This window comes from Leopardus geoffroyi, chromosome D4 (assembly GCF_018350155.1).
Source record: "Leopardus geoffroyi isolate Oge1 chromosome D4, O.geoffroyi_Oge1_pat1.0, whole genome shotgun sequence".
In the NCBI taxonomy this organism is placed as follows: Eukaryota; Metazoa; Chordata; class Mammalia; order Carnivora; family Felidae; genus Leopardus; species Leopardus geoffroyi.
This window is the reverse complement of record NC_059342.1, coordinates 93,713,150-93,740,660: the sequence shown is the minus strand read 5'-3', so window position 1 is coordinate 93,740,660 and position 27,511 is coordinate 93,713,150. Positions and strand designations below refer to the sequence as shown.

Below are 27,511 nucleotides of genomic sequence, written 5' to 3'. Positions count from 1 at the left end.
GACCCGCCCCCTCCGGGCTCCGCCCCCCCGGTCGCTGCAGACCAATGGCGCAGAGGCGGAAGTGGGGCCGCCAATGAGCGGCGTGAGGGGTCGGGGGCGTGCCCAAGAGGCCCTTTCCCCAATGGGGACTGGCTCCGGAGACCGGCGCTATCCAACTAAGTCCCCGGGAAAGAGAGGTCAGGGCGAGCGGTCTCCAATCAGCGCGGCCGGCCGTTCTCCCCTGTCGTAGGTGGGGCCGCCGGGCGCGGGGCGGGTCCGAGCCGGCCCCCCGCCGTAGACGGCGGGCGGGGGGCGTGGCCGCGGCGAGAAGGCCGGCGCCGGGCGGCGGCCGCAGTTCCCGGCGCGCGCTGGCTCCGGCGCCCGCTCCGCAGCATGGCCGGCCTGGGGCGGCCGGGCCCGGGGCCCCGCGCCGCAATGCCCGCCTGGAAACGGGAGATCTTGGAGCGTAAGCGGGCCAAGCTGGCTGCCCTAGGCGGGGGCGCGGGGGCCGGGGCCGAGGCGGGCGCGGCGGAGCCCTCGGGGCCGGCGGCCGAGCGGCTCGTGCTGGCCGAGAGCCTGGGCCCGCTGCGCGAGAACCCGTTCATGCGGCTCGAATCGGAGCGGCGGCGCGGGGCGCGGCGCGGCGGGGGCGAGGGGCCGGCGGGGGCGCGGCCGGTGCAGCAGCTGCTGGAGCTGTACCGCCGCGTGCCGGGCGTGCGCACCATCCGCGCCGACAACATCCTCATCATCGAGTCGGCTCCCGGCTTCCAGCCTGCGGGCCCTGGCCCGGACCCTGGCCCGGACCCTAGCCCTGGCTCGGCCGCCCGCATCCGCGCAGCCGAGGTGCTCGTGTATGAGGCGCCGCCGCCACCCGGCCGTGTCAGCCGTCTGCTCCAGAAGTTCGACGCTCCGGCCGCGCCGCTCCGCCGCGGGAGTCCGGAACGCGGCCGCCCCCCGCCGCCGCACCCACAGCCCGCTCCCGGCCCCGCCGCCCCGCGCGTGGGCGAGCGCGCCGCCCGCTTCGAGCCCGAGGGCCGCGCTACAGGACCCGGGACGCGGCGCAGCGATTTCCTGCAGAAGACCGGCAGCAACTCCTTCACCGTCCACCCTCGGGGCCTGCACCACAGCGCTGGCCCTCGCCCGCTCCCCAACGGGCCTGCGGCCCCCGAGTCCCGGGCGGGTGCTGCCAACGGCCTCGCGGGCTCTGCGCCTGGGCCGGGCGAGTGGAAGCCAAAGGTGGAGTCGGGGGAACACCCTATCCACCCGCCCCCCAGCCCCGGGCCCCCCAGTGCCACTCCAGCCGCGTCCCTGGCCTTGCCCATGACCAACTCTGCCAGTGCCACTGCCAGCCAGCGCCAGTGGGTCTCCGCGGCCACCAGCGCCAATGACTCCTTCGAGATACGGCCAGCCTCCAAGCCAGACATGGATCGAATCCCCGCTGGGGACCTCCAGGCCCGGGCCCTGGCCAGCCTCCGTGTGAACTCCCGAAACTCCTTCATGTTCATCCCTAAGCGCAAGGCCTCTGGGGCCCCTCCTCCTGAAGGGAGGCAGGTGGGGGGACTGCCAGAGGGAGAGGTTGGCTGGGCCTCCCAACGCCTGGAGCTCGAAGCCCAGCTGGTGCCTGCAAGGGATAGCGTGCCTGCTGGAAGGAGGAGCCCCTTGGGGGTCGACGAGGGGGGGTGCCCCAGGCCAGCTACCACCCTTGTGAACCAGGCTGTTAGGCGCCAGAGGCTGCCCTCACCACCCCTGTGTCCCTTAGCCGCTGCAGAAGCTAAGCCTGCCCAGGGCCTCCGGGTTTCCAGCTTGGCCAAGGATGGTGGGGAGCCTGGGAGGCCAGGGTTGCCTGTCACCTTCATTGATGAGGTGGACTCGGAGGATGAGGTCCCTCAACAAGCCAAACTGCCCTGCTCGGGAGCTGGGGGACCTCCTTGGTATCACCCGCACCCCACCGGGCCTGGGCACCCATCAGGGCTCCATCACCGAGGTGGCAACACCTTCACCGTGGTGCCCAAGAGGAAGCCGGGGTCCCTGCAGGCCAACGGGGAGCCCGGGCCACAGGGGGCCGAGGAGGAGGAGGAGGAGGAGGAGGCAGGCAGCTTGTCAGAGACCCCTGCTGCCCTGGGGACCTCACTGAAGAAGCACTATCCCACCGTGCATGAGATTGAGGTGATCGGTGGCTACCTGGCCCTGGAGAAATCCTGTCTCACCAAGGCCGGCTCCTCCAGAAAGAAGGTCAGCAGGGGGCACAGGGGAAGGGGTGCTGGCTGGGCGCGGGGGAGAGAGAGCTGTGGTGTAGCAGGTGCCTACTTCCCAGGACAACTGGCCTGGCTGGGGGATGGCTTCTGTGTGGACCAGAGGAGAGCTGGGGCTGGGTGGCCATGCATGCTCCTGGAGGGCCTGGGCTGGGGGAGATCCCTGGTCTGGGTTCCAGTAGAGCCCTAATGACCCAGAGAAGACAGCTTGCTGATGGTGTACTTCGCCAGGCTGGCAGGGAGGGTCGGTCCAGCCAGCACCGTGTCTGCTTTTTTGTTCTTGCGGCTCCATCTGGAATGGGCAGGGCAGACCTGTCTCATCAAGGGTCCAGCTGCAGGAGGTAGTCCTGGGCCTGCTGGTTCCACTCCGGCCTGGCTTTGAGGGTGTAGCCTGCCGTGGTCTTCTGGAGTCCTGGCCTACGTGGGCCAAAGGTGCCAGGACAGAAGTGGGAAGGGGCAGGAGACCTGTGATTTGGGTGTGGTCAGATCCCTACCCCACTGTCAGCCTAGGGGCACAGTGCTGGGAGCTATTCAGTGGCTGGGGGCGGCGGGGGGGGGGGGTGCTCTCAGCTCTGCAGAAGGCAGGCTGCCCTGGTGCTCAGCAGGACCAGGCTTCATGCAAGTGTTTATTGAACTCCTAGTGTGTGTGCCAGGGCCGGGGTGTGTTGCTAGGAGCAGTGTAGACTCTCCCTCTCATGGGGGAGGACAGGCCTCAGACAGAGAGACCCAGGTGCAAGACCAGGAGCCCTGCTGGAGCCTCAGTCCCCAGCTGCTCAGCGACCCGGAACCCTCTGGGCACAAAAAAAAAAAAAAAAAAGTTCCTCAGATTCTTCCTGGTCATTCCAGCACCTGTGTCTGGCCCTGGGGCAAATTCCAAGGCCAACCCCACATGACCCCCCTCAGCAGGCATGGGGCAGACGTGTCTTCCCCTGGAACCGAGATGGTGCCTGGCAAGCTTCCGTGTCGGCCAGTGGTATCTCCAGGCTCACCCTTGAAGCTACTTCTGCCCTTGGCCTCCCTTGCCTTGGGCGATGGGGGTGGTGATGTGCCTTATGTCCACGGAAGCACCCCCCCCTCCCCACCGATGCCTGCTGGTCATCCAATCACATAAGCCACCTCCTCCCTCTGACATGAGTTGGACTTGTCTTCCTCCGTGATCACGCTCTGCTCCTTGGGTGAGGGCATCGGTGCTCCTGCCGTGTCCATCTGCTGAGACAGGCATCCACACCCAACTCCCTTCGTACTTCCGGAGGGCCCGACCTGCCTGCCTGACCTTGACTCACCCTCTCTTTAGTGCCACAGCTCTCCCACCCTCCCTCCTACCCTTAGACACAGTCATCAACGCCACCTCCAGGCTCTAAACCACCCCTCCCCCTCGTTCCTGCTTCCTGACCTTTGACCCTACACTCTAGGAAGCAGTACCTTTCCATTCTGGCCCCAAGAAGTGGAGGTGATAACAGTTCCCCACTTTGTAGATGGGGAACCTGAGGGTGGCAGGAGGTCGTGGAGCTTGTGGGGCAGGAATTGAGTGCTGGTTTCTGCTTCTAGAGCCTCGCTCATCTGGCCCCAGCTGTGGGGGTCCTGTGTGGTAGGGTTGGGGCGAGAAGGGCGGGAGGAAGTGCTGGGAGGAAGCAGGCCCTGGCCTGGTCTCCATGCCAGCCTGAGGGAGTTGGGGGTCCAGATGGATGACGCCTGGCAAGCCGAGTGGCCTCACCAGGGCCCTGCCAGAGCAGCGTGACTACTGGAGGTGACTCCTCCTTGTGGGCACTGCCCCACCCCCACACCAGCTGCCGGGCAGGAAGAGCCAGAGCTCCTGTTGAGTGGGACAGAGGTGTGGGGCTGCCCGGTCCTTCGGGGCAGTCCGCTGGCTCGGGCTGTCCCCTGTATCTCGTCCGTTCCCTGGTGGTCCTCCAGCCATCCCTCCAGGCCCTGGGCTGCGGGACCTCGCCCTCACCCGTACCACTCCAGCCAGCTTGTGGTTTGGGCCCTTGTCCTGTTTGCCTCCATCCTGACTAGGGACTTAGTGGACTGGAGGTCAGTGGGACCTTGGGGCCCTCTGGCTGACCCGGGTAGTGCTGGGAGGTACTGGGGTCTTCCGGGGGCAGGTGAGGTATGGCTCTGCGGGGGGACTGTCAGGACAGCCTGCCCTTGAGCTGGCAGGTGCGTGTAGGGTGTTGTGACCTTGCTGGGCCTTGGAGGGCTATAGCCCTGTCTTGGTGGTGGGGGCACCCAGCCTGCCATTGTGCCTGGGAGGCCTGCCGGGGATTGGGGGGCGTCTCTACTTGATTGTCTCTTGGCAGAATTGCTGATGCCCTATCTGTCCCTCCCTTAATGGCCAAGCAGGGACTGGCTGCTGGGGGGCATCGTGACCATGCCCCCTCTCACCTCTGCCCCAGCCCCCAGGCTGTGCTGCTGAGTGGGACTGTCCAGCTGCTCTCCACACCTGCCTCCCTCGGGGTTGGTGGGCTGGTGCTGAGGGCCTCTCCCCTTTGTGAGGTGCCACCTGGCCAGGTTCCTGCTTTTCTGGCAGCTCCTTCCCCTCGCCTTTGCCCTCCTCCCCTCCTTACCCTCTGGTTCTCTGCCCAGCCTGAGTGTGTCAGTGTCCCCAGGGCTCAATCTATGACACCCTAGGCCATCTGCCCTCACTTAGGGAATAACTGCCACCCGGACACCCCAGTCTTGCTGGCCGGGGCTTGGCCCTCAGCCTCGCTCCAGTCCCCAGACCTGTGGTGCGGCTGCCCCAGTCACCTGCTTCCCTGCCGGTGTGGAACGCTGTGCCCACCACCACCGATGTGTCATGGCTGTGTCCCCTCTGCCCTCCTTCCCCCGCTTCCTACCTGTCCCCCCCCCCCCCCCAGCTCTTCCTGTAGGCACCCACCCTTCATGTTCTTCCTACAGCCCAGGTGCCACGGGGCAGGCCTGGACCCTGCTTCACTCAGCTTCCCCACTGCCAGAGGGTCTGCCTTGGGCTGGGGCATCCGGAAGCAGTGTGGGAGCTTTGGCAGAGACTGTGTGAGGTGGTCCCGTTGTCCCCGAGAACGCAGACTGAGTGGGGGATGGGAGGAGGCAGGCGTGTGCCAGGGAGTGAGGACAGGGCGGGTGCTCACCCCCAGCAGGGGGACTGGTTGAACCCGGCTCCCCGACCAGAGTCCAGGGTGGACGCCCTTCGGTAACCTGAGCTGGGTGTGCACGGGTAGGGCAGGGTGGGGGGGACAAAGGGCCTGTGAGAGCTGGAAGGTGGGCCGACCCAGGACCCACCTGCCGACTGTACTTGGCACAGAGGGCAAAGTCCCCAAGAGCCAGGTGCGTGCAAGTGCCAGCCCCTGGCCACGCCCAGCCCGTCTGCCTGGGGTCTGGAGGCTGGCCCTCCCCAGCAGCGTTTGTCACAGGGTGTCTTGTGATTCAGAGACCTGCACCCACAAGGAGGCCTGTGAGCCCCGCCAGGCCACGGAGTGTGGAGACTGAAGGGAGGCGGATGTGACCCAAGCCCTGGGCCCCAGCTGGGCGCAGACAGCGGCCTGTGAGCGCCGCCCCGCCCCTGCCCGGCCAGGCTGTGCCAGGCTCAGTGCCTGTGCGAGCCCAGCCCCCTCGGTCTCCCTGCTAGGAGCTGGTCATGTGGACTAATGAGGGCACGCTAATCCGGCCGGGCCCTGGCAGCCAGCCCTTCCTGTGTCTTCGGTGGTGGGGGATGGGCCTGGAGGGCTCAGGGTCGTTGGGGACAATGCTGTGTACCCAGGGGCGACTGGACGCCCTGGTCGCTGTGGGGCCTTGGGTCAGGGGCAGGCCCCTGGGTTAGGCCTCTGTCTTGCTAGGCTTGGGGTGGGGGTGGGGGTGGCAGCTGGAGGGGTGGGTGGGGCCTGCTGTGGGGACCAGGCAGATTGAGGAACAGTGTGCCTTCAAGCGACGGGAGCAAGTTATCTCTTGCTTTTGCCCGACTTGGGTGATCTGCGCTCATCTGCTCTTGTCCCCGACTGTTCGTTCGCGCCGCTGGCTGGGGCAAAGCTGACTGGGCCTGGGCCTGAGATTCGCCCGGCAGGTCCGTGTGTGAACCACACTCAGATGGGAAGCACGCGAGCTGGGGGTGCCGGTGGCTGTGTGGGGCTGTGTGCGCGCGTGTGGCTGTGGGAGGGGGCGGCTGGAGCATGTGCCCTTGTTTGGGGACACTCACTCAGCCTGGCCTTGCCCCCTGAGGCCAGTGCCGGGGCCCCCTCCGCTGCCCAGGCTGCGAGTCCAGCTTTCCTGTGAGGCCCCTGCATGTCCCGCTGTCGCTGGGCCCCATGGTTCTCTGCCTGGGGGCCCAGCTCCTGCCTCCGGCTCCTTCCAGGGGAGGAGGGGAACTTGAGCTGGCTGCCGGAGTCTTGTGCTCAGGAGTTTAATGTTTCGGGCTCCCGCAGGGCCGCTCCCATCTGCTGCAGGCTGGTGCCTCTCGTATTCGTTACCAGCCTGCTGGGCCTGGCCGAACCCTGCTGAGCAAGTCTGGTGGGGCTGCGGCTTTAGTGGGGAGTGGAGTCCTGGGTCAGGGAGCGCGAGGGTCCATCTGCCATCCTGCTTGCGCCTGACCTCGCTTCCTCTCCACACCAGCAGCCTCGTCTGCACTCTGAGGCCGTTGGGAGAAAAGAGGATTTGCTCAGGCATGAAATTCTGCAGCCTGCAGAGTGGGCAGGGTAGACAAGGGCCAAGTGGACAGCCCAGGTGGGAGGAAAGGGTCAGCGCGACCCCCACTTGGGTGCAGTTTTGGTCTAATTCTGACTTGGTCTGTCAAATGGGGTGATGGCATTTGGTGTCGCCCCCCTGGGGTTTGGCATATGCCAGCCACCCTGCTTTGTCACCCCATGGACGCCCCGGGGGCCTGGCCTTAGGTGTGTGCCCCGTCCTGCCCAGCAGCACTGGTCCATGCTGAGCTGTGCAGGAAGCGTCATTCGGGTGCCTAGCAAGCCGGGATGTGAACTCGGTCCTGGAGAGAGACCCCAGCCAACAACACACTGCTGGTGGCTGAGGAGGTGGGCCCCCCGAGTGCCGTCTCATTTAGACCCTGCTCCTGCCATAGAGCCTCTAGGTGGCTGGTGCTCCCCTGCGAAGGCAGCCCTTCAACCCTAGGAGCTGCCATAGAAGTTTCTAGAGACACTGAGACTTTGGGCTCCTGGTGCTGGCTAAGGTCTGGTCCCTGGGCAGGGCTGGTTACCCAAGGTGATGTGACCCTGGGCCTGGGGGGAGAAGGGGATGGGTGGGGTCTGGGAGGCAGGCGTTTGGACACACTGGCCCTGGGTTGCATGGGCAGCCAGAACAACCTTCCTGGGGTCCTTGTGGCCCGGGCCTGCAGGGTGCCGGTAAAGGAGTGGTCTCCGATGAGGGGTAGCCCCCCCACCTTTCAGTTCTGAAGGGCTGATGGCATGTTCTGCTACCTGCCTGGGGCCGCCAACCTCTACCGTGCCGTCCAGGGTCACTGTGCCCGGCTCAGCCTGGCTGGAGTAACCCCTGGTAGCCAGGCAGCAGAGCCCTGCTCATGTACCTCCTGTCCTTAGATGAAGATCTCCTTCAATGACAAGCGCCTGCAGACCACATTTGAGTACCCTCCTGAGAGCTCGCTAGTACAGGAGGAGGAGGCTGAGGCCCAGGAGGAGGACAGAGAGGAGGAAGAGGAGGAAGAGGAGGAGGAGGAGGAGTCCAGCTCAGATGGGGTGGTGGAGAAGCCCTTCTCGCTGTTCCTGCCCCGAGCCACTTTTGTGAACAGCGTGGGGCCCGAGAGCCCTCACCTGCCGGACGGCAGCTCAGGTGAGTGCCCACGTGTGGGAATGGGCGGCCCAGTGGGTAGCCGGGCCACACGTCCTCACATGTGCCTCTTGGCCCACAGGCCTGTCCGGCTACACTCCAAAACACTCTGTGGCCTTCAGTAAATGGCAGGAACAGACACTGGAGCAGGCTCCGAGTGAGGTGGAGCCCACACCCAAGGAGGTCATGGTGAGCAGGGGTGCGGCTGGGAGGGCCAACACCCAAGGCCCGGGGTGGGGGGTGTCTCTAATGCCTGGATGACTCCCATTGGCTCCCTCTCTGTCCCTCTCTCTCAGCTCACCCCTGCCAGTCAGAACGACCTCTCAGACTTCCGAAGTGAGCCAGCCCTCTATTTCTGACCCCAGCCCTGCCAGGATGGCCAAGGCTGAGCCCTGGGAGCCGGGCAGTGCCCAGAAGCCCGCCCTCGCTCTGCACCCCCCACCTCTCGCTGCCCTGTTGGGCTCTGCCCTGCCATATCCCACCCTCCCTTCCTGGGGTTGGCCTGAGCCTAGGGCGCCGGGGTCTCCTGCTTCCCTTGAGGCCGAGTCTCACTCTGCAGCCCTGGTTTGGGGGCACTGCCTGTGGAGGATGGACAGGGTCCAGCTGAACACCATGCCAGCAGGTGTCTGGTGCATGTGTGAAGGGCTAGGTTGGCTGCCTGTCCTCTGTGGGACTTCCAGCCCTTCCCAGCCCACACCCCCCAACTGCAGACCTCAACTCGCCCTGTTTGTGATGAACGGCAAGTTTTTTCTTGCCTCTAATGATGGATTCAATAAATACCACTGGACACGGCCTCCTCTGCCTTCCCTGTGTGGTCCTTGGCCAAAGAAGCAGGGAGCAGGGGTGGGGTCTGTGGGGCTCCATCGAGGCCCTGGCAGCGAGGAGGAAGGTACAGCGGGAGCCCAGCCAGGACATCTGTGCCTGGGTATGGGGTAGTCCTGTGTGGCACCCCCACACGTTGCTGTCTGGCGGTCCAGGCGTTCACTCCCGTAGCCCCGCCTGCCCTGCTTCCCCTCCCAGCCACCCCCTTGGGGGAAGAGGGACCCCCGTGAGCACTTGTGGTCTCTGGGCTGACACAGTGGGAGCTGTAGGGGGAGGAGCACTTTGGGCTTGCTCTCTGGGGTCGGGTACTCTGGCTGGACCAGAGTCGTTTTTAAGGCCAAGCACCTGGGAGGGGACGAGGAGCGGGCGGAACCTCAGGGATCTCGCCTCCTGTGTGGCTTGGAAAGCCACCTGACCGACAGGAGCCCGCAGCAAGGCTGTAGGAGGCAGACCACTTCCCTGGAGTCAGTGCTAACGGCTGGCAGGAAAACCCAGCAGAATCCAAGAGGAAACAGGAGACACAGAACTGCCTGCTCAGCTTGGAGCTGGGGAGCTGGGGCTGCTTGTAATCCAGGCAACGGATGCAAGTACATCCCTCCTGAAGAGTCAAGCCCGTGAGAAATGCTGCTTGGCCAAACTTGGGAAGGAGAAGGGTGTTTTTAGTGTTCTGGGTGGAGTGGGCCCAGGTTTCTCCAAACCTTCTCAATACATGCTTCTCAGACCTGCCTAGCTGCAGGGACCCCCATAGGAGCTAACTGGCCAACAGAGACAGTCCCAGAGAGGACTCGGGGTGGAGGGCTGGGCCCCAGGCAGCGTGGGAGGCTGGAAGTCGGCACGCTTGGTGGGACCAGGGAGAGTGGGGAGTGGTGGTGCTGTGGGGTGGGAGCAAAGTTTAGAATCCTGGAGCTGGGGCACAGCCCTGGCTGGAGAGCGTCTCCCTGGGCCAGGCCTTGTGCTGGGGAATAGGGCATCGCACAGACCAAGCCCAACAGGCAGAACACCACCCGACGGGGAGGCTAAGTGCTGGAGTTGGGGGCAGGGGGCCAGCAGCCCTGGTGGGGAGAAAGGGTGGGTGACAAGGTCCCAGGGAATGCTCAAGGGTACCCTCAACTCTGTCCCCAAAGCCAACAAGGCTTGTCACAGGGAAAGCCACTCCAGGCCCTCCTCTGCCAAGGAGCCATACGGCTGGGCTCACATTGGTTCTGGGGTTGTGCAGCAGTCCCACGTCCCACACGCAGGACACAGGACACAGGCAGTAGCTACCTTCACAAAGACAATCTTTACTGACAGTCATACATAGGCCACCAGGGCAAGCTCTGAGGGGGTGGGCCCCAGCCCCTCCCCTGCTCCCCTGGCCTGGGCACCGAGGTGAGGTGGCTGCCGTGCTGGTGAAAGTAGGGAGCAGGGTCTTTCTGGCAGCCCAGGGCGGGGGTGAGGGGACCTCCGCCCCGAGCGGAACTCACCCAGAGCCTGTCCTTCCCATGTCCTGTGAGTACAGGGCCAGGACCCCCACCTGGTGGGCTGCACCCAGGGCTGTACTTGTCACCTGGGGCAGGTGAAGCTGGGCAACTGCCTCTTGGCACCCGAGACAGTGAAAGGAGGCAGCTGCTACCACGAAGAATAAAGATGCTTTGAAGACAGGCTTGTTGGGGGTCGAGCCACTGAGGGACGTGGGAGGCAGGCCCCTCCCCACCAATGGCCTCCTCAGCTCTCCCTGCCTCCACTGCTCTTGTGCTCCGAGGCTGTGGCTTTGGTCAAGTTCCCGGCTTCCCTCTTCAGGACACTAAGCAGAGTCTGCGAGCTTTCCAGGATCTGGAAACGGGGACACGAGACGGCTGTCACTATCCCTCTCGTCAGAAGGCTCGCACAGCCCAGCTCTGCTCCTACCAAGCCGGTGCCAAGCCTGGGGCAGAAGCAGGGAGAGGAAGCCCCTGACAGGAGGGTCGGACAGGGTCGGCAGAGCCTTTAGCCCAAAGCCCCCCTCCTTGCTCCCTGGGAAGCCAGACGAGATGAGCTCTGGCCCTTGCTGCCGCTCTCTGCCCGTGGTCTGGGACAAGCCATAAAACTACGGTGCCCAGAACAGGACTTGGGGCGTGCCGGGCCCCACTGACAGCCCCACTGTCATCCCACAGTGGTCCTGACCATGTTGTAGTCCTGTCGCCTCTGCCCGTGGGTGCCCCCAGGCCACCCCCCACGGGCCACAGGCACGCAGGCTCCCTGCCGGCCCTAACCCCAAGGGGCCCCGAGCCCCACCTTGAGGTAGGCAGCCTCTGTCTCTGCGATGGTCCGGTCAAACTCGTTGCGAGAAGCAATCTTGCGCGCCAGATTCTCGTTGACTCGGGCCAGTTTCTCTGTCAGCTGCCTCACCTCGCTCTGCAGCCGCTGCTTCTCATCCTCCTCCTGCTGGATCTGCCGACACAACTCCTCTCGCTTCTGACACAGCTCCTCGATGCCTACAGTGGGCCGAGTGGGGCAGGCGCTGTGGACCCAGGGCAGGAAGGACAGCAGCACCCCTGCCACTCTGGAGCCCACTGCTGTGTAGGAGGAGAGGGAGGCGGGAGGCCCGGGGCTGGCTCGGCCACCTTCCACCGCCGCCAGGCCAGGCTCCGACCGCCAAGGAAGTTCTCGGGGTTAGAGAAAGCACCACACCGGACCAGCGGGCGTGGCGCCCGGGCGGCAGTGCGTGCTCTGGCCATTCGTTCCTTGGCTCTCTCCACAGATACCCAGGGCTTGGTGCGTGCCACAGAGCGGCCGTGCGCCGGGCAGGTCCGACGGCCACCGGCGCCTTCCCAGCCGAGACACCCACGCACGGACCGTGCACCCCACTCGGCCGCGCGCTGCGGGCCAGCTACTGCCTCGGCCTGCACGCCGGCGAGCCCCGCGCCCTCCCAGCCCGCCCGGCAGACCCCGCCGCGCGGCCGCTCACACTTGACTAGCTCGTTGTTGTAATTCTGCAGCGCCGCGCCCTGCTGGGTCATGGTCGCCGCTTGGGCCGCGACCACTCCAACCGCCGCCAGCGCCTCGCCGTTCGCGCCTGCGCACTGCCTTCCGACAGCGCGCCCTCCGATACGTCACCGCGGCGCGCCTCTCGTGTGCGTCATCGCCGCGCGCCTCGCCGCGAAGCCCTGGGAGCTGGTGGGCGCAGATGGCGACGGCGGTGCGAGACGGCGACCCCGGGCCTGCACAGGAACTGTTGGTGGCCTGGAACACCGTGAGCACCGGGCTGGTGCCGCCGGCCGCGTTGGGACTGGTGAGGCCCCGGAAGAGGGCAGCGGGTCCGCGCGGGGTTCCGGGGACCCTGCGCGCTTTACTAGGACGTCCACCCTGGGGTTCGTTCCGCTGCCGAGGCGGCCCTTCCCTAGCGTCGGCCAAGCATCCGTGCGTCGTGGACGAGGAGTAGCGGAAATCCCGCAGCTTCCCCTCCGCTCTGTCCCTTTCCCCGCTTCTCCCCGCGTGTCAGTGCCCTTCCCACCGCTACTCTGTGTCCCCTTCTCACGGTTCCCTGCACTCCAGGCGTCCTCCCGGACCAGCGGTGCGGTGCCGCCAAAGGAGGAGGAGCTTCGGGCGGCGGTGGAGGTTTTGAGGGCCCACGGTCTGCATTCGGTCCTGGAGGAGTGGTTTGTAGAGGTGCTGCAGAACGACCTGCAGGCCAACATCTCCCTTGAGTTCTGGAATACTATCTCCCAGCGTGAGAACTGTGCAGACGAGCCCCAGTGCCTTCTGCTTCTCCTTGACGCTTTCGGCCTGTTGGAGAGCCGCCTGGATCCCTACCTGCATAGTCTAGAGCTGCTGGAGAAATGGACTCGCCTGGGCTTGCTGATGGGCGCAGGCGCTCAGGGGCTGCGGGAAAAAGTCCACACCACCTTGCGGGGCGTCCTGTTCTTTTCCACTCCCAGAACCTTTCAGGAGATGATTCAGCGCCTCTATGGGCGCTTTTTGAGAGTCTACATGCAGAGTAAGAGGAAGGGGGAAGGGGGCACAGACCCAGAACTAGAGGGGGAATTGGACAGCAGGTATGCCCGTCGCCGGTACTACCGGCTTCTGCAGAGCCCGTTGTGTGCGGGATGCGGCAGTGACAAGCAGCAGTGTTGGTGCCGCCAGGCCCTGGAGCAGTTTCACCAGCTCAGCCAGGTCCTGTGAGTACTCGTGCCTGTGTGGCCACGCCTCTGTTCTTGCCTCTGGCTGGCTTTCCTGCGTCCAGCTGGCTGGGTGGGGTGGGGGGTGGGGTCTCTGCCGGATCGTCCTGGGTGTGGCCAGGGGCGGGTCCCCAGGATCCCCGAGCTGTGAATTTATACGTTTTGTCTTGGACACAGGTGTGTGTCTGCCACTCACACTAGCCCTGGGTTTCCGCTCTTTGCTTACTCTGAGACCCTAGGGATTGCAAATTTTCTGGGCCACGTAGAATTCTGCTGTGCCTTCTGTAGGCTCCCTGGGGAAGGGATGGTGTTCATCCTCTCTTGTAATTACAAGAGGTGGGCTTGCTTTTTTTATTCTTTCCAGACAAGTTGGGGATTAGGCTAACACGCTGGGCAAGCAGATTGCTTTTCCAGCCTTTTAAAGAGGAAAGGATTTTGCTGTCGCCGTTAAAGCTGGGTTCGGAGCTGTGAGCCTTTAATCCTTTGTGGTTTCTGGTAATGATCTTGTCACGTTGAGTGAAGCGGCAGCAGCACAGCTGTTGGGAAGGGGGAGGGGCTTCTAGCTGGACTGAGGGAGGGGCCCTGTTGCTGGCGAGGGTCAGGGAGGCCCTGGATGGCTTTTGCTGGTTCATCCCAGATGCAGGGTGCCCAGAAATGTTCTCTCTCGTTTTCTCGGGTTCATTTGCCATCGCTGACCGGGGTCTGCACCCAACAGCATAACTGGTGGCGTCTATGCTCACGTGGTCAGGACGGTGATACATTTAGCTGTTGCTTCAGAGCCATGTTTGAGGAGATGCGGTTTTAGCCCTGAGAGCCACACCCACTCCTCACATGGGCAAGGCCAGGGTCTCAGCCTGGGCAGAGAGGCCAACTGGGGAGGGCAGGGCTCTGTCCTCCCCAGCAGCTTTTCCTTGAAGCCTTCGGGACAGAGGGCACTGGGTGTGAGGGGGAGCAGGGTACTCCGTGTGCTCCACGAGCAGGGCTGTCCTCCAGACACAGGCTGAGTCTGTTGGAGCGGGTCAGTGCGGAGGCTGTGACCACCACCCTGCACCAGGTGACCAGGGAGAGAATGGAGGACCGCTGTCGGGGCGAGTACGAGCGCTCCTTCCTGCGAGAGTTCCACAAGGTAAGGACAGCCTCTCGGGCCCTGTTCCCTGGGGGCTGTAGAACAGGTTTCTGGCCAACCTGACACCCTAGTGGTCTTAGAAGCAGCCACAGTATGGGGACTTGGACGAGCGAGGACCTGGCTGGTGGATGAAGCTGTCTTGGTGCTGGGTGGAAGCTGGCCCTTCCCGGCCTGCCCTTGTGACCGCAAGAAAGAGCCCGTGACCTGCTCAGCAAGGTCTGTGAGAAATCACTTGGCTGGAGGCGGTGCCAAGGTCTGGGGTGTCCCGCTGAGAGGCCTCAGGGCGCCCATGCTGTTGGGGCATGGTCTGGGGCTCTGCCCTGGTCTCCCTAGAGCCGGGGAGGTGCTGGCCCAACCGCAGGGGACCGTCCAGCCTGCCCCTACTTCCCGCATGTCATTCTCCGCCGCTTCCTGGTGTCTGCGTCCCAGGGCGCAGATTAGCTGTGGTGGGGGTTCAAAGCAAGTGTCTGTACAGCAGCGGTCTGGAGTGGGTGTGAGCCCAGAGGCCTGGCCGGGGCACCTGTGTTGCCCCCAGGTGGTAGAGTATCAGGATGTTGTCATCAGGGGCTGCGTAGTTTGTGGGGGAACGTGGGCATCCTAGGCTCTGTGCGGCTGTTTTGCCTATAAGTTTCTGCGTGTGTGCTCAGAAGGGCCCTTCCGTTGTCCCAGCGTGGTGGGACTAGTCAGGTACGTGGCCCCCAGGGTGTGTCTGTCCACCAGGTCAGAGGTGAGCGTTCTCTCTGTGCTCTGCATCAGGGCCACTGTTGCTAGAGATAAGCCTGGGCTCTGGTGCTCATCGGGTGTGGGGACACATCGATGGGAGGCCTGGGAGGCCCACTTTGGACCCGTTATCCTGCTGGTTTCAATGTGCTCCTAGTGTCCAGGAGCCTTAGAGGCTCCCCAAGACTGGCTGCAGTGCGGGTAGCCTCTGCTCCGTGTCGGGCTGGGGCTCATTCAGCTCCTCACCTCCCTACACCTGTGCTCTCCCGACAGTGGATCGAGAGGGTGGTCGGCTGGCTCGGCAAGGTATTCCTGCAGGACGGCCCCGCCAGGCCCGCGTCCCCGGAGGCTGGCAACACACTGCGCCGGTGGCGCTGCCACGTGCAGAGGTTTTTCTACCGTATCTATGCCGGCCTACGCATCGAGGAGCTCTTCAGCATCATCCGAGGTCGGCCCCCTGCCCGCTGAAGTGGCCACCTTCCCCGTGCCTTCGCCATTCAGATCCTGCAGGCGGTCAGGGGCACTTAGGACAGACAGTGGCGTCCCAAGCAGAGCTGGGCCCGCCAGTGTGGCCCCCACACGGTGCTTCTGGGCGTCCACCCCCATCCTGTCGGCGGCCTCATGCTCTTGCTCTGTCCTTGGGCACTCGGGGGCGGGGCGGGGGCTGGAGGGCACGTGACCGCCCAGGGATGGCCTGGAGCACCTAGCGGTGTTTCTCATCACTGCTGAGTGGAGGCGCCACCGCTCACCTTCTGGGCCCTGCCGACTTTGTGTCCTTTCTTGCACGCACAGCATTGTGTGCTTGCACGTGTGTGTGCAAGGGTCCACACTCTTCCTACAGACTTCCCAGACTCCCGGCCAGCCATCGAGGACCTCAAATACTGCCTGGAAAGGACTGACCAGAGGCAGCAGCTGCTCCTGTCTCTCAAGGCTGCCCTGGAGACGCGGCTCCTCCACCCAGGTGCCTGAGCTGCTGCCCAAGAGGCCAGTCTCCTCTGCCGAGGGGCCTGTGTAGGGTGTGGGTCTGTGCGGTCCTTAGGAGCTCTGCCTCATCCTCCCTTGAAGAGAGTCCTGGGAAGTGATGGGTGTGGCCTGGGGCCGACTGCCCAGTGAGGGGAGGGCTCGGACCTTGGAAAGTTCCAAGGAAAGCACGTGAGAGTTAGGGGAGAAGGGGGACAGCGTCCCGTGGGCCACAGTGGTATCCTGGGGAGGGAGGTCACAGTGGTGGCCGAAAAACCCACCTGGCCAGGGCGCTGCCGCTCATGGGACAACTCCTGGGTGCTGCTGTGACTACTGTCCTTTCTCCTGGCCGTAGGGGTCAACACGTGCGACATCATCACCCTCTATATATCCGCCATCAAGGCACTGCGTGTGCTCGACCCTTCCATGGTCATCTTGGAGGTGGCTTGTGAGCCCATTCGCCGCTACCTGAGGTGAGCCCCGTGGCCAAGCTCCAGGCTGCTGCTTGGACCTGGGGTCCTTGTCTCCTGGCTCCATTTGTGCAGCCAAGTTCCCCGTGGGTCCTTGTGGCCCCCGAAACACCAAGGACACTCTCTCTCTCCTGTTGGGCCACATGACCTGGCCACGGCCCGGGCTTCTTCGTCTTGTGGGTGCCACCACGTCCATGGGCAGACACTGGGAACCCCACCCTGCAACCCTGCTCTCTGTTCCCATCCCGTTTTCCTAGTCCATAGAGGCCCCGACTCAGCTTTAGCTTGCTGACCAAGACCCAGGCTGAGGCCGGGGGCGGGGAGGGGACCCCCGTGCATGAACGGCAGTGACTCCCAGGCTGTCTGTCAGAGGATGTGTTTGAGCAGGTGCTGGGGCACAGCTGTCTGGAGACCCCTCGGGACAGTAGAGGCTCAGGGCTGGGGCTGGGAGGCATCTGGAGCTTCCCTGACTCACGTCTGCTGCCTCTTGGTTGGGAAGGCCCTGGCCTAGATCCCGTATTATTTTAGTTCTCGGCGTTCCCGAAAACGGTGGGGTTTATCTTAATTATTATGATTAGTATTACTGATTTCTGAGAGAAAGTTTGATGGACCCATCTTAAGCATGGGGCCAACGGGGGTGCTGGCTGCCGGGGTGAGGTGGGGTACCGTGGTGTGGGCAAACAGGGAGAGAGGTACCGTGAAGGCCAGCGGTACTCACATCTGGCAGGACGCGGGAGGACACGGTGCGGCAGATTGTAGCTGGGCTGACGGGGGACTCAGATGGGACGGGGGACTTGGCTGTCGAGCTGTCCAAGACAGACCCGGCGAGCCTGGAGACTGGTCAGGACAGCGAGGATGACTCTGGCGAGCCCGAGGACTGGGTCCCTGACCCTGTGGATGCCGATCCAGGTCAGTGCCACCAGCCCCACCTGGCTCTGGATTGTGGGTGACGCTCCAGCAAGGCAGGCGTCTGATTCCACAGGTGCCCGAAAGCTTGAGGGGATCAGTTGTCAGCACCCGCCCCGACCCGCGTCTGCAGGGGGCTCTGGCTGGCTTGAGTGGGCCCACGGTGGCCTGTGTCTCCGTCCAGCTTGCTAGAAGAGCAGATTCCCAGGCGGCCTGTGCACTACCCACCCCGCCCCTCGCCTGGGATCTGGGCCTGGGCCTCACGGGCGTGGCAGGGTGGGGCCTGCGTGGGCACGGACGGTGCTTCCTCGGTCCCTGCGAGATGCCACTGGTGCCGGTCCCCGTGCCGTGCAGGGAAGTCCAGCTCCAAGCGGCGCTCCTCGGACATCATCAGCCTGCTGGTCAGCATCTACGGCAGCAAGGACCTGTTCATCAACGAGTACCGCTCGCTGCTGGCCGACCGCCTCCTGCACCAGTTCAGCTTTAGTCCTGAGCGGTGAGGCCCGCAAGGCGCCACTGGGCCGCAGGGGGCGCCGCTGCCTGCTCTCCGGCGGGGAGGTGCCCCCCGTGCTCAGCCGTCACCCTGGAGAGGCCTGGGGGGAGGCCCAGGGGCTCGGGGAACCAGATCCCCGGGAACCCCTGGGCCTCAGCCGGGACGGAGTCCAGGGTCTCGGTGGCTGGAGCTGCACTCCCCTCCCCTCCCCCCCAGGGTGTCCCTGCGCTGGGTGGGGGAGGGTGCCCGCTCCGCTACGGGTGCTGCTTGGGGTGGGGGCGCGCCACGCCCCCTCAGAGATGCGTTCTTCCAGGGAGATCCGCAACGTGGAGCTGCTGAAGCTGCGCTTTGGCGAGGCTCCCATGCACTTCTGCGAGGTCATGCTGAAGGTGGGCACGCGGGGCTCCTGCCCACCTGGCCCGGCCTCACCCTGAGCCCAGCCCCGGGGCCTTCGTGAGACCCCGTTCCTCCCCCCAGGACATGGCGGACTCCCGGCGCATCAACGCCAACATTCGTGAGGAGGACGAGAAGCGGCCCGTAGAGGAGCAGCCACCTTTTGGGGTCTATGCCGTCATCCTGTCCAGCGAGTTTTGGCCTCCCTTCAAGGACGAGAAGCTGGAGGTCCCCGAGGACATCAGGGAGGCCCTAGAGGTCTACTGCAAGAAGTACGAGAAGCTGAAGGTACAGGCCACGCCTCCCCCTGGTGGCAGGTGGGGGCTGCGTCCTGACCTGGTGACCCTCCCCAGCAGGCTGTGCAACGGGACCTGGGTGCGACCCGCCTGTGCGGCTCTCTGCTGACACCTCTCCTGTGCCTCTGCGTCGGGGCAGGAGGGCGCAGCCCCCGTTCTGCTCCCCTCGTCCCTTAGGAGCCTCTGCACGTGTGCGTGCACACCCACACTGGGGGAGGGGCCGGGCCGCTTCTGCCCTCCGCGCCTCCGGGTGGCCCCACCTTCCCGGGCTTCCTCTTCCACTGTCTACCCTCTGACATCTCAGAACTGGGGGCTGGGGCACCGGGCTTGCCCCAGAGAGAGTCAGGGGGCTGTGTGTGCCCCATGGGCGTCTGCCTCCAAGCAGTCTCCAGATTGCTCATGAAGCATTTGACTTGCAGGACTCTGCCCCGGCCTTGCCACTGCCTGGCTTGCTTCCCTAGAAGCTGCTTTCCCAGAGGATGGCTCAGCCATGCCTTTCTGCTCGGGCCTAATGCACCTGATGTGGTGGCCATGCCTCAGCGTGCTTTGTCCTGACTCCGGCTGGACACTAGAGTGGCAGGAGCAGGCCCCGGGGCGATGCTGGAGGTCGGACCTGTGGCCACAGTGTCTCTGCCTCACACCAGAGCTCTTGGCCTGAGGATCACGTTGGACACGTGGGTGGCCACACAGCCCACAGAGTATCCTTGCTTGTGGTTTCTGTTGGTGGCCTTGCATCTTTCCCGCTGCAGGCTGCAGTGGTGGCTGTACGGTCGTGGGCTTGGAGCTGGAGAGCCTGTCTGTGGCTCTCCTGCTTGTGACCTGGGCAAACTGTGGGTTCTGCTTCCGTTTCCCCCCTACAAGGTGGGGTTCTCTGTTGCCTCCTCCTTTGGAGCTGAGGGGGTGAGGGGGTTACTGAAGACTCCCTTGTGTTGGTCAGCAACCAAGTGCCATGATCGGGGCTCAAAACAGTGCAGGTGTATCGTGTTAGTTCTGGCAGCTGGGAGTCCAGGATCGATCATAGGGCTGCACTCTGTCCAGAGGCTTGAGGGAGGGTTCCTCCTGCTGCTTCCGGCTTCTGGTGGCTCTAGGCATCACTTGACTTGTGGCCACATCAGCCCAACCTCCGCCTCTGTTGTCACGTGGCATTCTCCCTGTGTCTCTTTGTGTCCACGTTTCTTACAAGGACACCAGTCATGTTCGATTAAAGGCCCACCCTATTCTAGAATGACCTCACTTGAACGAATTGACGTGTGGTAATCTGATGTCCAGATACAGTTACATTCTGAGTTATCAGGGGTTAGGACTTTAACATCCTTAACTATGAGGGACACAGTTCAACCTAGAACAGTCTACCCTGTGCCCCCCCCCGCCCCAAATTCGTGTGCTTCCCACGTGCAAAACACATTCATCCAACATCCCCAGAAGTCTTAAGCCGTTCCAGCACCACGTTGACATCACCCCACACCTCAAAGTTTGGTGTCTGAGTAGCATCTGAATCGGGCAGGAGCGAGACCGAGCGCAGCTCATCGAGGGCAGTCCCTCTCCAGCTGCGAGCCTGGGAAAGCAGAGCGTGCCTGCGAGGTGTGGCACAGACCCCTCCGTTCTGAGAGGATGACTTCTCAAGGAAGGAGGGGGGTCACAGGCTCAAAGCAAGTCCAAAAGCCAGGGGAGGCACTGCTCTGGGTTCAAGGCTGTCTTCTGTCTGCCCACCCTGCCAGGCCCGCTGAGCCCTCCTCAGCTGGCCGTCTCTCCGTTTTAGTCCGGGTCGCCGTAAAATTCTCAGGAGCCTCGTCCTCCCTGCAGCTCCCAGTCGTCCAGGCCTTTGGCCGTGGGCCCTCACAGACACCCTTCCTGGTCCGCCCGGTCTGTCCCGGCTCTTCTGAGGACGCTGGTCGGCTCCCACGTCAGAGCTCGGGTCTCTGGCGCCCTCTCGGCTCTGTCTCTAGAGCACACAGAGAAGAGCAGCACCCCTGCCTTCGCGCTGGCTCCCCTCCGCCTCACCCCTGCTGCCGCTGCGAGGCCATCCCTCCCACATTTGCAGAGTCTCCTCAGCTCAGTGTTGGTTCATCGTGCTGGGGTGTGCTTTCTGCCCAGCAGGGTCGTGCTCAGACAGGATTCTGCCACCACATAGCAGGCCACACTGTCTTCAGTTGGCCGTGGCCTCTTCCTCCTCGTGACACCTCTTGTGGCTTTCCCGGCCGTGTCCCTGCCGACGGTCTCTCCGGGGCAATTCAGGCTCTTAGAGGCATGCAGCCCACAGCTCTCCCAGCCTCTGCCTGTCACCCAGCTCCGTGGACTCACACTTCTGGGAATTTGTTACAGCAGCACCCCCTTCCCGGGACCAAAATGTGTCACTTTCTCGTGGCTGCCATAACAAAGTGCCATGACGCGGGTGCTTCCAACAACACAGATCTTTTTCTCCGCTCTGGGGGCCAGAGCAGAGGTCAGGGCGTCAGCAGGGCTGTGCGCCTCCGAAGGCTGTGGGAGAGGGTCCCTCCGCCTCCCCAGCATCTGGTGTTGCAGGCCACCCTCGGTGTTTCTCGGCTTGTGGCTGCATCCCTGCCGTCTCTGCCTGTCTTCACACTGTCTTCCCTCTTGCAAGGGTGCTGACCGAGCTACATCAGGGCTCGCTGTACTTCGGATGACCTTGTCTTAACTAAGCCCGTCTGCAGCGGCCTCGTCTCCAACCCAGGTCACGTTCTGAGGTCCTGGGGGTTACGATGTTGGACGTCTTTCAGACACCGTTAACTCACCAGCAGCCCTCATTGTTCAGTCCTATCAGATCGTGGTAGTGGAGGGTGTGGGAAGCGGAGCCCTGTCTTCTATCCACCCTGCTGCCCACTGCCGGGGGGGGGGGGGGGGGGGGGGGGGTGAGGGAGCTCTTCTGTCACCTGGTGCCAGGTGGCGGAGTCTCACTCAGCTGGGCTCAGCCAGGCCCCCGGGCTGCTCGTGCTGACTGCGGCCCTCCCCAGGCCATGCGGACCCTCAGCTGGAAGCACACCCTGGGCCTGGTGACCATGGACGTGGAGCTGGCCGATCGTACCTTGTCTGTGGCAGTGACTCCCGTGCAGGCGGTGGTCTTGCTCTACTTCCAGGACCAAGGTGAACCCACTGGCCCCTGGCTGGCCTGCCCCAGCCTTGCCTCCTGGGGGGGGACCAGTGCCAGGCGCTGCTCCGTGTGGCCGGGAGGTGGGGGGGGGTTGGAGGTTGGGGGCAGGACTCGGCCTCCTGGGGCTGCCCCCTGGGAAGGTGAATGGGCCGACGAGGCCCAGTGGCTAGTGTTCCCGGCCGCTCCGTGCAGCCAGCTGGACCCTGGAGGAGCTGAGCAAGGTGGTGAAGATGCCCGTGGCCCTGCTGCGGCGGCGCATGTCCGTGTGGCTGCAGCAGGGAGTGCTGCGGGAGGAGCCTGCCGGGACCTTCTCTGTGGTGGAGGAGGAGCGGCCCCAGGACCGGGACAGCATGGTGCTCCTTGACAGCGACGACGAGAGCGACTCCGGCATGGCCTCCCAGGCCGACCAGAAGGAGGAGGAGCTGCTGGTGCGGCCAGGGGCGGGGGCGGGGGCCCGGCTCGGCCTCTGGTGCGGTGGCCGCGCGGGGGATGGCCTGACGGCCGGCCTGGCCTCTGTGTCCCCAGCTTTTCTGGACGTACATCCAGGCCATGCTGACCAACCTGGAGAGCCTGTCGCTGGAGCGTATCTACAGCATGCTGCGCATGTTCGTGGTCACCGGCCCCGCGCTGGCCGAGATCGACCTGCAGGAGCTCCAGGGCTTCCTGCAGAAGAAGGTGAGGGACCAGCAGCTGGTCTACTCAGCCGGCGTCTACCGCCTGCCCAAGAGCTGCAGCTGACGTGCCCACTGCGCCCTTCCCGCGACGTCCCCACGGAGGGAGGGTGGCTGGGGGGGTGCCCCCCGTGCCCCTGCCCGGCCCCCGGAGTGCAGAGTAAAGCAAATGGTTCTCTATCCTTTCCCTGTCCTGGTGGCTTTGTGGGCCCATCGCGGGCGTGGGGTCCGGGTTTGCCCTTCACAGCGGCCTCTCCAGCTCAGCCTAGCAGGGCCTGGCTCCCTGGGAGCAGGTGCGGGGAAACACACGCGTGTCCGGGCCCAGCCCTGCCTGCACACCTGTCACCGGGCTCCAGACCCACGGTCCTGGCATGTGGGTGTCCCTGGGGCACACGAGGGGTCCTGGCACCGCCCCCAGCCCCTGAGGTCCCGGGAGGCAGGGAAGGGCGTTGGCTGGACGCAGGCTGGAGGTCTTCAGAAGCACTGGGCACCACAGCCTGCGGTGCAGGAGGCTCCGTGCTGGCTGGTGGTGCCAGCCTCCTGGGCAACAAAGGCCCTTTGGAACGAGCCTCCGGCGTCCTGTTCCCGCCCACCCGGGGTGCCTTCCCAAGCCTGGAGTCCTGCCTGTTGCCCCCAGACACCCTTGGGCAGCCCCCTCCGCCAGGCTGTCTTCTAGTGCCTACCCCCACCTCTCCACTTTGACCTGTTCCCCTGGGGCCCTGGTATCAGTCCTTGACGGGACCCCCTCTCACTCCAGAGTGTCCTGTTGGCCACGGGCTTGGAGAACGAGCGGTAGGACTAGGCACGTAGCCTTAGCAGTTCCAGGATTCTGGCGAGCCAGTGTTTGCCTCACTTGGGCTCCACCCACCACCGAGGCTGCCGTGCTGTGGTCACTAGGAGAGGGGCTTCCCGCTTTCCTCTGAGTTCTGCTGGAGGCCCAGAAGGCTCTAACACCCACCGTTCCCTCCAGGCGGAAGGTCACCTGGCATGGGGCTGAGTTTACTTCCGTCATCCTAACCCGGATGCAAACCGGCTAGACGGGTCTGGCGGGGCAGCGGGGCAGCTCCTGGGCACAGGCACACGTCCCTTTGGACTTGGTTTGTTAACGAAATGTGAGAAAAACAAAAAAGCTGCATCTCGGGTCACAGCATCACACAACAGGCACAGAGGTGTCCCAGAAACTGCTGGCTGGTCCCCAAGGAGGGTTCAACGCTAGGAGGAGACACCTGTGTCAGAGGAGTCAGGGAGGTCCCCAATGACAAGGAGTCAGCCAGGGCCCCTCTGCACCCTTGCCCCTGGTGCCCTGTGGGGTCATCCGTGGTGTGGGACAGCTCCCCCTGCTGCCTGTGTGGTTTGCTGGCCTAGGTCCTTAGGGGAGGAGGGAGGAGGCCTCTGGACTGCGAGGCCAGGGGGAAGGCTGAGGTTAAGTCCCACGATGCCAGCCTGCAGCTAAGTCCCTCAGGCAGGAAGATGCAGAGGAAGGAGCCCTCAGGGCAGGGGGGCTCTGATAAATGATACAGATTGGGAGCCTCAGATGCTACCGGTAGCCTTTTCTCAGCCAGAAGCGCCTAGCGGCTGTGGCTGTGGGAGGGCCTGTGGGCAGCGCCCCCACCTCCTGGGGGATCGGAGAGCCTGGCGGTTCCTCCGGCCTCCGGCATTGCTGAGCTGGGGGCGAGATCCTCCCCGAGACCGCCAGTGCGAGGGAGGGCAGCGAGCACAGGCCCATGCCTTGCCCCTTCTTGGCCCCTGCTCCTGGCAGCCTTGGGGGAAGGATGGTGGCATAGGTCAGCTGGGGCCCAGGCCTCACGTGGGCTGTCACAGTCCCTGAGAAACAGGCCTCCCGCCGTCTGCTGAGGGCCCCCCCAGGGTTTCCGGGTCAGCGTCTCCACTATCCCAAGAGCCTAAGGGTGATCTCCACCCCCTTCCCTGTAATGCACCATCCCCTGAGGCTGGATCCAGTAGGGCACTGGGGAGCAGCTCCCAGGCCCCCAGCCACCCTATCTGCTTCACCCCGGGGGTTGCCTGCCCAGGGTTCCTCTGCTCCCACACGGAAGTTCAAGTGAAGCTCCGGCTGAAGCCCTGCCCACCCCCACACACCTCCCAGACCCCCGATTCCCCCACCACCCCACCCTGCTCCACAGCCCTATTGTGAGGTCAGCGCCTTCCAATAGGTTCCGTCCAGAGGTGTGTGGTGGGGCTGGGGGCTGGACATGGCCCCCTGTCCCCAGCCTGACTCCTGCCTGGCTGGCGGCCCTCTCGGCCTGATATGTCTGTCCCTTTTGCTCATCCCTGCTGCAGGTGCCTCCTCCTGTCCCTGAACCCCGCCCCAGTCAGGGCCCCTCCTGGGGTGAGGGGCGGCCCCGGGGGCCCTCCACTGGCAGGTGACGAGGGCCCCTCGGCCACACGGGCCCTGTCTCTGCAGCTGGAACGTACTGTGAGTGCAGCCTCGGCCTCAGCCGCGAGGCCCTCATTGCCCTGCTGGTGGTGCTGGCGGGCGTTGGTGCCAGCTGCTTCTGTGCCCTCGTCATCGTGGCAATTGGTGCCATGCGAGCCAAGAGGTGTGTAGGCCCCGGGGCGGGCAGGGTGGGTGAGGGCCACGGGGCCCTGCTGGGAGAGGGGCCTCTGCCCCAGGTGAGATGTCAGCCAGAGCTGGGGAACGCTATTTCCCGGACTGGGCTGTGAAGAGGTGGGGTGTGGGAGGGGCACTTCTGGGCTCCTGGGGGCCAGCTCCCCTGCTCCAGGACTCACACCTTCCTTTGTCCCCCAGACATGAACATGCCTCCTGCAGACACATGGACAGCAGGTGAGTAACCTCAGGGGAGGACCCCACGGGTGAGCTGTGCCCCTGCTCCTGCCCCACTGGGAGGTGTGGTCACAGATGCATCAGGGGCACTGACCTGAGAGCCAGGCCTGCCCTGGGAGGGGGGTCCAGTCCTCTCGAGCCCGTCCTGGTGACTGCCTGCAACAAGCCTGACCCAGCCCGTGTCGCGCAGGATGGTGGGGCACTTCGGGGTCCAGGAAGATCACACGGACCTGCACACGTTGCACGTGGAGTCCCACCTCATGGACCCTGACCTGGAGGTCTCCCTGATGCCTCCCCTGGAGGCTCACGGCCTCATAACCATCCCCATGGACCCGATGGCCCCAACTCTGACCCTAGAGGAGCCAGCCCCTCTCACCCCCCCACCTGAGTAGGGCTGCGGGCAGCCTAGGGTAAGAGAATTAAACGGTATTTAGTGCTTCTGCCCTGTCCTCTCTGCGGGCTCCTCCTAGAGCCGCTGTGCGGCTGCGTGAAGGGGTGGGGAGGGGTCTGTGTGCACCTAGGTCATCTCCTTTATCTTGGATGGCGGGTGTGTGTGTGTGTGTGTGTGTGCGCGCGAGTGTGCGCTGCCTGCCCTTCAGGGCAGGAGCCACAGCCCTGGTGTTTCCATCTCCTCCTGCCATGGCCTCCGTCTAGCTCCTCCCGGCATCGTCCTGCTGCCTTGCCCTACGAAGTTGGCATGGCTCCTGGGCCCCTGCCCACCCCACCCCCACCCCAGAAAACCCCAGGACAGGATGTGCAACTCTGGTGACTCCAGAGGGAGCAGCATTTGACTAGAGAACTTGGGCTGGTGCCTGTGCCCTACCCACACTGTCTCCTTGAGGTTCTAGGAGAATCCTCATAGGGCCAGGTAGGGCAGACACGACGGTCTCCACTGCCTCAGGTATGCAGTCCCCGCTCCACCCTACGGCCTATCCCCTGGGCTCAGGCTCCCATCATGTACTCCTGACCCCACCAAACATCCACTATGGAGATGGGACCATCCCTATACGGGGGGTGCGGGGAGGGGGCCCACTGTGTGTGTGCTAGCGTCACTTTGCTGGGCAGGAGACAGGCAGGGACGAGTGAGCAAAGAGGCCCCTGGGTCCCATTCCATGCGTGGCATCCATGAGTTTGATGGGTGTGTGTGTGTGTGCGGGGGGGGGGGGGGGGGGGTCATCCAGCGGCTTAGGCCTCAAGGGGGGCACAGGGTGGTGGATACCCCAGGAGAGGAGAGGTGGGGCTTCTCATCGCCGCAGCTGGCGCAGAGCCAAGAGGAGCCCGGCTCCGGGACAGGTGGCTGGCAGTGCAGGGTGCTGGCTATCCGCCCAGCCCCCGCCCTGGGCGCGGGGACCAGCCGTGGAACAGGAACTGCCGGCACTCGGGCTGGAGAATTAATATTTGTGCAGGCGCGGCAAAGACGCACTGGCTACGTGAACGCACGGGCAGCAGGCCTTGAGCTCTGCCCCCATGCGGAGCCTCTCCTCTCTCTCGCGGCGGCCGTCGCCGATGTTGCTGCTGCTGCTGTCGCCGTGGTCGGTCTGGGCCCAGTTGTCGGCCGCGGCCACCTCCTCGGGAACCCCAGGCACCCCGGACTGCCCGGAGGCGTGCGCGTGCGCGCCGGGCGGCCAGGCCAACTGCTCGAGGCGCGCGCTGCCCGCCGTGCCTGCGGGCCTGAGCCGGCGCGTGCGCGCGCTGCTGCTGGACCATAACCGTGTGCGCGCGCTGCCGCCCGGCGCTTTCGTGGGCGCTGACACGCTGCTGCGCCTGGACCTGCGCGAGAACGGGCTGCGCTGGGTGCACGCGCGGGCCTTCTGGAGCTTGGGCGCGCTGCAGCAGCTCGACCTCAGCGCCAACCAGTTGGAGGCGCTGGCGCCCGGCACCTTTTCGCCCTTGCGCGCGCTGCGTTCCCTCTCGCTGGCAGGCAATCGGCTGGCGCGCCTGGAGCCGGCGGCGCTGGGCGCGCTCCCGCTGCTGTACGCGCTCAGCCTGCAGGACAACGAGCTGCCCGCGCTCGCGCCGGGACTGCTGGCCGGCCTGCCCGCTCTCCGCGCACTGCGCCTGCGCGGCAACCCTTGGGTCTGCGGCTGCGCGCTGCGTCCGCTCTGCTCCTGGCTGCGCCGGCACCCGCGGCCGGCGCCAGGTGAGCCCTCCGGGTGGGGGTAGGCGGGCCGGGAGCCACGGCCACGGTCCCCGCCGCCGCCACCTGACTGTGCACCTGTGTCCCGCAGAGGCCGAGACGCTGCTCTGCGTGTTGCCAGGGCGCCTGACGCTCAGACCCTTGACCGCCTTAACGGACGCCGCCTTCAGCCACTGCGCGCAGCGGCTCGCCCCCCGGGACCTGGCTGTGGTCTACGCGCTCGGGCCCGTCTCCTTTCTCGCCAGCCTGGCCGCCTGCCTGGGGCTGGGCTCCGTGCTCACCGCCTGCCGCACGCGCCGCTGCCGCGCCACCGCCCTGGGCCCGCTGAGGAGAGCGCTGGCCCCTGGCCCCGGGAGCCCCGCGGCCGCTGCTCAGGACTGAGCGGGCCTTGGCTGTTCTCGAATCTTCCCCTGTCCCCTGCCCTTCTTCACTCTCCCTGCAGGCGTCAACAAGCGACACAGACAGAAAG

At 64.8% G+C, this 27,511-nt stretch overlaps 5 protein-coding genes across 6 annotated transcripts; 4 read left to right on the top strand and 1 right to left on the bottom strand.

Annotated features, from left to right (window-relative positions):
- Nucleotides 1-294: 294 nt before the first annotated feature.
- On the top strand, nucleotides 295-8,794 carry TPRN (taperin). The gene is made up of 4 exons (XM_045470369.1): nucleotides 295-2,211; nucleotides 7,754-8,003; nucleotides 8,083-8,189; nucleotides 8,297-8,794. Exons 1-4 carry the CDS (start codon nucleotides 373-375, stop codon nucleotides 8,357-8,359), a joined length of 2,259 nt encoding a protein of 752 aa, XP_045326325.1. The 5' UTR covers nucleotides 295-372; the 3' UTR covers nucleotides 8,360-8,794.
- A 1,288-nt stretch (nucleotides 8,795-10,082) lies between these two features.
- Nucleotides 10,083-11,882, bottom strand: SSNA1 (SS nuclear autoantigen 1). 2 transcript variants are annotated; one of them, XM_045470387.1, is made up of 3 exons: nucleotides 11,749-11,882; nucleotides 11,076-11,275; nucleotides 10,083-10,725 (listed from the first exon to the last, which is right to left on the bottom strand). In XM_045470387.1, exons 1-3 carry the CDS (start codon nucleotides 11,798-11,800, stop codon nucleotides 10,606-10,608), a joined length of 372 nt encoding a protein of 123 aa, XP_045326343.1. In that variant the 5' UTR covers nucleotides 11,801-11,882; the 3' UTR covers nucleotides 10,083-10,605. The 2 variants fall into 2 exon arrangements, with proteins under 2 accessions (XP_045326343.1, XP_045326344.1); XM_045470388.1 differs by having other exon boundaries at nucleotides 10,083-10,634; nucleotides 11,749-11,880.
- Nucleotides 11,883-11,917: 35 nt separating this feature from the next.
- On the top strand, nucleotides 11,918-22,284 carry ANAPC2 (anaphase promoting complex subunit 2). The gene is made up of 13 exons (XM_045470367.1): nucleotides 11,918-12,072; nucleotides 12,336-12,958; nucleotides 13,952-14,084; nucleotides 15,078-15,252; nucleotides 15,646-15,765; nucleotides 16,120-16,237; nucleotides 16,962-17,143; nucleotides 17,495-17,636; nucleotides 17,947-18,022; nucleotides 18,111-18,314; nucleotides 21,295-21,424; nucleotides 21,624-21,859; nucleotides 21,957-22,284. The coding sequence occupies exons 1-13, from the start codon at nucleotides 11,968-11,970 to the stop codon at nucleotides 22,167-22,169; spliced, it is 2,457 nt and encodes an 818-aa protein (XP_045326323.1). The 5' UTR covers nucleotides 11,918-11,967; the 3' UTR covers nucleotides 22,170-22,284.
- A 1,188-nt stretch (nucleotides 22,285-23,472) lies between these two features.
- On the top strand, nucleotides 23,473-25,345 carry TMEM210 (transmembrane protein 210). The gene is made up of 3 exons (XM_045470389.1): nucleotides 23,473-24,400; nucleotides 24,525-24,660; nucleotides 25,072-25,345. Exons 1-3 carry the CDS (start codon nucleotides 24,313-24,315, stop codon nucleotides 25,295-25,297), a joined length of 450 nt encoding a protein of 149 aa, XP_045326345.1. The 5' UTR covers nucleotides 23,473-24,312; the 3' UTR covers nucleotides 25,298-25,345.
- Nucleotides 25,346-25,460: 115 nt separating this feature from the next.
- On the top strand, nucleotides 25,461-27,510 carry LRRC26 (leucine rich repeat containing 26). The gene is made up of 2 exons (XM_045470385.1): nucleotides 25,461-27,045; nucleotides 27,134-27,510. Exons 1-2 carry the CDS (start codon nucleotides 26,373-26,375, stop codon nucleotides 27,421-27,423), a joined length of 963 nt encoding a protein of 320 aa, XP_045326341.1. The 5' UTR covers nucleotides 25,461-26,372; the 3' UTR covers nucleotides 27,424-27,510.
- The last annotated feature ends 1 nt before the right edge of the window (nucleotide 27,511 follows it).